At 43.8% G+C, this 9,025-nt stretch overlaps 1 protein-coding gene across 1 annotated transcript; it reads right to left on the bottom strand.

Annotated features, from left to right (window-relative positions):
* Nucleotides 1-1,376: 1,376 nt before the first annotated feature.
* On the bottom strand, nucleotides 1,377-8,646 carry LOC106562872 (dolichyldiphosphatase 1). The gene is made up of 8 exons (XM_045689806.2): nucleotides 8,494-8,646; nucleotides 7,573-7,673; nucleotides 5,581-5,665; nucleotides 2,799-2,898; nucleotides 2,568-2,666; nucleotides 2,204-2,332; nucleotides 1,895-1,984; nucleotides 1,377-1,775 (listed from the first exon to the last, which is right to left on the bottom strand). The coding sequence occupies exons 1-8, from the start codon at nucleotides 8,567-8,569 to the stop codon at nucleotides 1,739-1,741; spliced, it is 717 nt and encodes a 238-aa protein (XP_045545762.1). The 5' UTR covers nucleotides 8,570-8,646; the 3' UTR covers nucleotides 1,377-1,738.
* Between the last annotated feature and the right edge of the window lie 379 nt (nucleotides 8,647-9,025).

The following is a 9,025-nucleotide window of genomic DNA, read 5'->3' as shown; positions in this document are numbered from 1 at the left end:
CTTTTGGGAAACAGCCTAGGGCAGGTACACCCTCCCAACCTCTTCACCTCTTGACACATCACATCAAGATGGGAAGACCATGATCATTTTATGGTGTGCAAATTTGATATCAGACAAGGTCTGATTCATGCAAATTGTTCACTGGGGGATTTGACCAATGATACACATCATTGAATTTGACTGGCATAGTTGATGATTGGGCCGCAAACAACCCCTAGTCTAAAAGCCACAATGTGATTTCTTACAGTGCATGTCTCCTGAACATAGTCATGTTAACACAAGTTGAACATCTTATTTATGTGACATGCTTGTGTATGATCTCTGTGCAAGTAGGTTCTACCTAAATGTCCAAATAATCCAAAATGACCTTCAGGATTGCATAATGATTCTTACGATGGCTCTCTTTTTAATTTACTATTATTCAAAGAAGAATTGGAGGGGGAAAAAAGCATACAATTTTAAGTAAACACTTCATTTATTTATTCAGCCTGATATGGTTACACAAAATGATAATCTAGGAGAACTACTTCCCTTTATGGAGCTAATGACATGACAATTCCAAATCAGCTTTTAACCTTCACCAGACAGCCTCAAACATCAGCTCTTGCATTTCCGAGGAACGCAGCATTAACACATGCTACAGATTGACCTGAGGTTTAATAAAAAATGTAAACAAAAACATTGCCCCTCAGCAGTCATATCGTTTGTTTTTTCACCAGATGATATGGAATGTTTTGAAAAGACCGGTAAAAAGAAAGTTAGGAATGACAAGTGTTAAGCCACTGTTTCATGTTCTCTAGAACCGCAAAAAGAAAAGGAAAAATATAAGTCCCAGGTTTGTGCTCCTGGGGTGTCAGACATGCAGGGAGAAAGGGGTTGAGAAAACACTCCTTCGCTCCCTGTGTGGAAGAGGAATAGAAAAAGAACAGAGCCCCTTATGTTATGGCTCGTTTCTCTTCTTCTGCAGCATCTCAAACATAATCGAGACCTCAAGTTGTACAGAAGGTACACTAGCCTTGGCTTGTACAGTATGTGAGGGCTTAAATGCCTGCAAGTCCATTTTGGAACCGAATACATTGGGCTGACAAGATGTATCAGAGGGGGAAACTGGGGGTCTTTCACATGTAAATAGTTTTAACCCCCAAACCACCTTTCTCTTTAATTTTAACAAAGTACACATTTGTTTATATATTACATGTTATACCGGAGTTTTAAAAATGGTTCTCTTTTCTGTAATACAAGACCAAAAAAAAAACAAGGGTTTACCCCACCAATCTCATATTTCCCCCACCAGCAAACCCAAAACAAGAGTCACAAATTTCATGCTGTATTAACACCAGCCAATGTTTTGTTAATTGACAGAGCCCTCTATTGGTTTCTAAAAATCTCTTTCTTACAGTAAATGGTTACTGTCTGTGTGTGTGAGTTTACAGTTAAAGTATATATTAATTTATTATTAAATAGTATGTCTCTTTCAGGGTCTTGTATGCGTCGGGGGAGCATTTGGGCAAGCTGTACAAGAAGGAGAGGCATGTGGACGGGCTTGCTCAGGCTGCAGGCTCCGGGCCGAGTCCTGGCACTCTTTAGGTCCACCTGTAAATGGGTTGGCCCTTTTTTCATTTCAACCAGGTCAGTCCAGAAGATGATTCTCCAGTGTGTTTTTTTTATGAGCGAGTGTGTGTGTGTGTGTGCATACGTGTGTGGTCCTTTACTCAGTTTCACCAAGGAACTGCTACGATCACTGAAGTTTTGTTCCAAGCTTCCGTTGTCTGTTTCTGGAGGATAAGCAGACATTCAAACCATTACTAAACATGTAAACATGGTTGAAAACATCTCAATATGAAGTCCCAGATTGCTTTTCCACCTAATATGGTGATTAAAATATATAACTCACCTTGCCTCTGATCTAGTCACCGTGTACTCAAACCACAGGATGTTGGGGATCAGGCTTGTGTCCCTCACCAGAAAAAACTCTGATATTGGCCTGTCAGCAGTCATGGTTTGGGAGAGAGGTGGGACAAAGTTAAAAATGGGAGAAACAATAGAAAAATACATAATATCAAATGAAAAACATCAGATTCACTGAGAATCTGTAGCTACAGTGCATTCTGCCCAAATCTGTGCCATGCTCTGAAGGCTCACTTTCTGCTAAGCCTGCCCCCCCCCCCCCCCCCACCCCCCGAGAGGTGTCCCCATTCTTTACCATGCTGCCATCTTGGGGAATAGCGGTGTCAGCACCTCCTGTGTGAAGAAGAACCAGACTACTCCGATGGTGCTACCGGTCACTCCACCGTAGAATACCTGACTCCAGGTGTGGTACAACAGGTAAACCCTGAGAAAAAAAATAAAAAATAAATAAACACAATTTAGTCATTGAGCATTTTTAAATAAAAATCACGCAATTTTTGGGTTGAGCTAATTACGACATTTATTAACAGCAAAACTATTTGAGGAGTTGGGACCAAATTGAGCAACTGTGTCATGCTCTAAAAATACATTCAAATCAATATTTTTCTATTTATACTAACTCTCCTCCTTCCCTCCATTGTCATCCCTCCCGCCCTCACCTGCTGTATGACACGGAGAAGGCCACACCTAACAAGGTGATGGACAGTATATGTCTCCACAGCAGCTCCACACAGCGAGCATTGTTCGTTTGATGCATTCTAGACATGGGCAAAGTGCATCAGCCAACATCAAATGTCACGTATGAATAATGACTATGAAAAATAATTATTTTCGTGGCCATTTTATTTATTTATTTTTAAGAAATGTAGTCTGGGAGAGAAGTCACTCACCTTAAATAAAGAAAAAGAAAGAAGTAAACAACAAAAAACCAGATGAACTGGGAATGACTGGAGGGCATCCCATACTCAGTGGTCAGGGTTGCGTGAGCGCCTATCGGGGAAGAGAATAGACATGGGGTTAACCACATGCTACGAAATTAATCACAAATAGACGGCTTTAGGCCGTAGCCAGACATACGGATGATATTAAAACTGTTGAAAAACAAATGCTTTCGTTAATGTCCATTTTCGTTTGTCAAAAGTTTAATTGAACTTTTGATGGACAGTCAGGCGAGTTTCATATGTAAAAACGACAGGCAAAACTGTAGATAGTTCCCATTCCCCTCCACTGTCCATCAACATAGGCACCGTAAAAATCCATTGACTCATCTGTGTTTGACAGATACAAAAATCGGTGTCTGGCCGGGCAAGACAAAACCTATTCCCCCTCGGGAGACTGAAAAGATTTGGCATGGGTCCTCAGATCCTCAAAAAGTTATACATCTGCACCATCGAGAACATTGACTGTTTGCATCACTGCCTGGTATGGCAGCTGCTCGGCTTCCGACCGCTAGGCGCTACAGAGGGTAGTACGTACGGCCCAGTACATCACTGGGGCAAAGCTTCCTACCATCCAGGACCTTAATACCAGGCAGTGTCAGAGGAAGGCCCTAAAAATTGTCAGACTCCAGCCACCCTAGTCATAGACTTCTCTGCTACCGGAGCACCAAGTCTAGGTCCAAGAGGCTTCTAAACAGCAGCTTCTACCCCCAAGCCAAAAGACTCCTGAACAGCTAATCAAATGGCTACCCAGACTATTTGCATTGCCCCCCCCCTCCTCTCTTTTACACTGCTGCTACTACTCTCTGTTGTTATTATCTATGCATAGTCACTTTAATAACTCTACCTACATATTACCTCGACTAACCGGTGCCCCCGCACATTGACCGGTACCCCCTGTATATAGCCTTGCTATTGTTATTTTACTGCTGCTCTTTAATTAGTTACTTTTATTTCTCTTCTTTTTTTTCCTTCTTTTTTTTACTTATCAGGTATTTTTCTTAAAACTGCATTGTTGGTTAAGGGCTTGTACGTAAGCCTTTCACTGTAAGGTCTACTCCTGTTGTATTCGGCGCATGTGACAAATACAATTTGATTTGACCCAGTGTACAGTCGTGGCCAAACGTTTTGAGAATGACACAAATATTAATTTTCACAAAGTCTGCCTCAGTTTGTATGATGGCAATTTGCATATACTCCAGAATGTTATTAAGAGTGATCAGATGAATTGCAATTAATTGCTAAGTCCCTCTTTGCCATGCAAATGAACTGAATCCCCAAAAACCATTTCCACTGCATTTCAGCCCTGCCACAAAAGGACCAGCTGTCAGTGATTATCTCGTTAACACAGGTGTGAGTGTTGACGAGGACAAGGCTGGAGATCACTCTGTCATGCTGATTGAGTTTGAATAACAGACTGGAAGCTTCAAAAGGAGGGTGGTGCTTGGAATCATTGTTCTTCCTCTGTCAACCATGGTTACCTGCAAGGAAACACGTGCCGTCATCATTGCTTTGCACAAAAAGGGCTTTACGGGCAAGGATATTGCTGCCAGTAAGATTGCACCTAAATCACCCTTTTATCAGATCATCAAGAACTTCAAGGAGAGCGGTTCAATTGTTGTGAAGAAGGCTTCAGGGTGCCCAAGAAAGTCCAGCAAGGGCCAGGACCATCTCCTAAAGTTGATTCAGCTGCGGGATCGGGGCACCAGTACAGAGCTTGCTCAGGAATGGCAGCAGGCAGGTGTGAGTGCATTGGCACGCACAGTGAGGTAAAGACTTTTGGAGGATGGCCTGGTGTCAAGAAGGGCAGCAAAGAAGCCACTTCTCTCCAGGAAAAACATCAGGGACAGACTGATATTCTGCAAAAGGTACAGGGATTGGACTGCTGAGGACTGGGGTAAAGTTGTTTTCTCTAATGAATCCCCTTTCCGATTGTTTGGAGCAGCCGGAAAAAAGCTTGTCCAGAGAAGACAAGGTGAGCGCTACCACCAGTCCTGTGTCATGCCAACAGTAAAGCATCCTGAGACCATTCATGTTTGGGGTTGCTTCTCAGCCAAGGGAGTGGGCTCACTCACAATTTTTCCTAAGAACACAGCCATGAATAAAGAATGGTACCAACACATCCTCCGAGAGCAACTTCTCCCAACCATCCAGGAACAGTTTGGTGACGAACAATGCCTTTTCCAGCATGATGGAGCACCTTGCCATAAGGCAAAAGTGATAACTAAGTGGCTCAGGGAACAAAACATCGATATTTTGGGTCCATGGCCAGGAAACTCCCCAGACCTTAATCCCATTGAGAACTTGTGGTCAATCCTCAAGAGGCAGGTGGACAAACAAAAAAACATGAATTCTGACAAACTCCAAGCATTGATTACGCAAGAATGGGCTGCCGTCAGTCAGGATGTGGCCCAGAAGTTAATTGACAGCATGCCAGGGTGGATTGCAGAGGTCTTGAAAAAGAAGGGTCAACACTGCAAATATTGACTCTTTGCATCAACTTTATGTAATTGTCAATAAAAGCCTTTGACACTTATGAAATGCTTGTAATTATACTTCAGTATTCCATAGTAACATCTGACAAATATCTAAAGACACTAAAGCAGCAAACTTTGTGGAAATTAATATATGTGTAAAACTTTTGGCCTTGACTGGATATTTGATGCACAGACAGACACCTATTATTGGTGTATGTACTGGGTCACTGCAGTAAGTGGCTTGTCGCTTTCCTCACCTTCACATGGGCGGGGCTCCCTTAAAATATGCTTCAGCAGCCAGTTCAGCCCTTCATTCAGTACGAGCCCACCGAAGAAGGAGATCTATGAAAGACGAATGGGAAAAGGATTAGGTGTGATAATTTGCCTAAGTCCACAATGTGAATGGATACAGCTTTTAGAAACGTGCTTACAGTAATGCAACTTTCAATATTACCCTAATCTTTAATATTAATGGCCAATGAAAATCTAATCTATACTGCTCAAAAAAATTAAGGGAACACTAAAATAACACACCCTAGATCTGAATGAAATAAATAATCTTATTAAATACTTTTTTCTTTACATAGTTGAATGTGCTGACAACAAAAATCACACAAAAATAATCAATGGAAATCCAATTTATCAACCCATGGAGGTCTGGATTTGGAGTCACACTCAAAATTAAAGTGGAAAACCACACTACAGGCTGATCCAACTTTGATGTAATGTCCTTAAAACAAGTCAAAATGAAGCTCAGTAGTGTGTGTGGCCTCCACGTGCCTGTTTGACCTCCCTACAACGCCTGGGCATGCTCCTGATGAGGTGGCGGATGGTCTCCTGAGGGATCTCCTCCCAGACCTGGACTAAAGCATCCGCCAACTCCTGGACAGTCTGTGGTGCAATGTGGCGTTGGTGGATGGAGCGAGACATGATGTCCCAGATGTGCTCAATTGGATTCAGGTCTGGGGAATGGGCGGGCCAGTCCATAGCATCAATGCCTTCCTCTTGCAGGAACTGCTGACACACTCCAGCCACATGAGGTCTAGCATTGTCTTGCATTAGGAGGAACCCAGGGCCAACCGCACCAGCATATGGTCTCACAAGGGGTCTGAGGATCTCATCTCGGTACCTAATGGCAGTCAGGCTACCTCTGGCGAGCACATGGAGGGCTGTGCGGCCCCCCAAAGAAATGCCACCCCACACCATGACTGACCCACCGCCAAACCGGTCATGCTGGAGGATGTTGCAGGCAGCAGAATGTTCACCACGGCATCTCCAGACTGTCACGTGTGTCACATGTTCTCAGTGTGAACCTGCTTTCATCTGTGAAGAGCACAGGGCGCCAGTGGCAAATTTGCCAATCTTGGTGTTCTCTGGCAAATGCCAAACGTCCTGCACGGTGTTGGGCTGTAAGCACAACCGCCACCTGTGGACGTCGGGCCCGCATACCACCCTCATGAGTCTGTTTCTGACCGTTTGAGCAGACACATGCACATTTGTGGCCTGCTGGAGGTCATTTTGCAGGGCTCTGGCAGTGCTCCTCCTTGCACAAAGGCGGAGGTAGCGGTCCTGCTGCTGGGTTGTTGCCCTCCTACGGCCTCCTCCACGTCTCCTGATGTACTGGCATGTCTCCTGGTAGCGCCTCCATGCTCTGGACACTACGCTGACAGACACAGCAAACCTTCTTGCCACAGCTCGCATTGATGTGCCATCCTGGATAAGTTGCACTACCTGAGCCACTTGTGTGGGTTGTGGACTCCGTCTCATGCTACCACTAGAGTGAAAGCACCGCCAGCATTCAAAAGTGACCAAAACATCAGCCAGGAAGTATAGGAACTGAGAAGTGGTCTGTGGTCACCACCTGCAGAACCACTCCTTTATTGGGGGTGTCTTGCTAATTGCCTATAATTTCCACCTGTTGTCTATTCCATTTGCACAACAGCATGTGAAATGTATTGTCAATCAGTGTTGCTTCCTAAGTGGACAGTTTGATTTCACAGAAGTGTGATTGACTTGGAGTTACATTGTGTTGTTTAAGTGTTCCCTTTATTTTTTTGAGCAGTGTATATGACCTTGTACAAGCATTTCTGTATGTAGAGTTTTAGCATGCGTCATGTGTGAGTGTGACACGTGTCCTGTCCTCATTTAGTGGTCCAGCAGGGACTTGGGTAACCCCATTTGGGACCTCTTTTATGGATTTCTGTAATTGAGGTCCCATATGGGGCAAGGATCTGGGTTATTTTACTTACCGTGTGCAGTTCACGCTTGAACACTATGAGGGTGACAAAGCCCACAAGGATCACTATGGGTAGCAGGCTGGTGTAGGCCAACAATTGTCCAGTCAGATCACCTTTGTGGGAAAAAAATATACTATAAACAATCCCTTTGCAAGACCATTTAAACACTTGGGAGGAGCTCCCAAGTTGCTCAGCGGTCTAAGGCACTGCAATTTAGTGCTAGGCATCACTACAGATCCTGGTTCGATTCCAGGCTCTATCACAACCGGCCGTGATTGAGAGTCCCATAGGGTGGCGTACAATTGTCCCAGCATCGTCCGGGTTAGGCCGTCACTGTAAATAAGCATTTGTTCTTAACTGACTTGCCTAGTTAAATAAAGGTTAAATAAAATAAAAACAAACTATCAATTTGGTTGATAAAAAAAAAGGTACACAACCTACATATGGTTTGGCCATATTCTAGGCTTGGAATGCATAACCTTGCTAGCCAATTTACTGCCGTACAGTGTCTTTCAGCTAACTAGCTACTTTGCGATCAACAAAACCTAGCTGGCTATACTGGGCCAGTCACTAGTCAAGTAGGAAATTATACGCGACAAACTTTAAACTACATTTTATTCTGGGAATACGCTGTTTCATTATCATTTAAGTTCAACATTTTATGTATCAACGCAAACTCGAAATAGTTAACTTGGCATTGTGGACAACTTTTCCAACTGCGCATGCGGAACTGTCACACTATTTGGCAGTTAATGTTAGCAACGTTCTCTGCGGAGCTGTGTATATGCTTTTTATTGTCTCACTATTTGGCAGGTCACGTCGGTCATGCCAATTCAGTTGCAAAACATCCCACGATATCTTGCAGATTACCAAAGCATCGAGTATCTATCAGACAAATGTAACATAATAATAATGATTAGTCAATACACTTACCAGCAGGGAACTCTACGTGGGTTAGCGATATCGACCGCCATCGAGGTGGTACCGAGCAGTGTTCTTCCGACGCCATTTTACCCGGACACCGGGCAATGTGGATCGACGAATCAAAACGTAATACCAAAGTCCGTCTAACCAATACGAAACACAATCCCTTCAGCCATTCACAATACTCGAACAAACCTGTACTGGAATATAAAGGAGGAGTTATCGTCCAAAGAGGGGGTTAGATTAATCCCGCCCGGGGCCCGTGTAGTCGTGTTATGAATCTGCTGAAAATGAATTGCATTAGATTTGGAACCGGGCTGCTTCCTGGGCATGAGCCAGGTGGTCTGTTCAAAACCCACAGCAAAGTCGGTTCTAAACAAAAGTGATGTGATAACACGCGTAGTAACGCCGTGTTCAAAATCACTGGGAACTCAGAAATCTCGGACTTCTGTGAGTTCAAGACAAAATGGAACTCGGAAAAAACAACTCCGACTGGGAAAATTCGTTTTGGTCATACATCACGGAATTCCAATTCGGGAAC

Source organism: Salmo salar, chromosome 11, assembly GCF_965601325.2.
Source record: "Salmo salar chromosome 11, fSalSal1, whole genome shotgun sequence".
NCBI lineage: Eukaryota > Metazoa > Chordata > Actinopteri > Salmoniformes > Salmonidae > Salmo > Salmo salar.
Note: the sequence above shows the minus strand (reverse complement) of the source record. Positions and strands in the feature narration are given on the sequence as shown.

Excerpts from the sequence above, each read along its gene's own strand:
- LOC106562872 (XM_045689806.2), bottom strand. The coding sequence starts at position 8,569 with ATGGCGTCGGAAGAACACTGCTCGGTACCACCTCGATGGCGGTCGATA. Across the intron at positions 7,674-8,493 it reads CCACGTAGAGTTCCCTGCTG|GTGATCTGACTGGACAATTG; the intron begins GTAAGTGTATTG and ends TTTCCCACAAAG. Across the intron at positions 2,899-5,580 it reads GGAGCCCCGCCCATGTGAAG|GCGCTCACGCAACCCTGACC; the intron begins GTGAGGAAAGCG and ends CTTCCCCGATAG.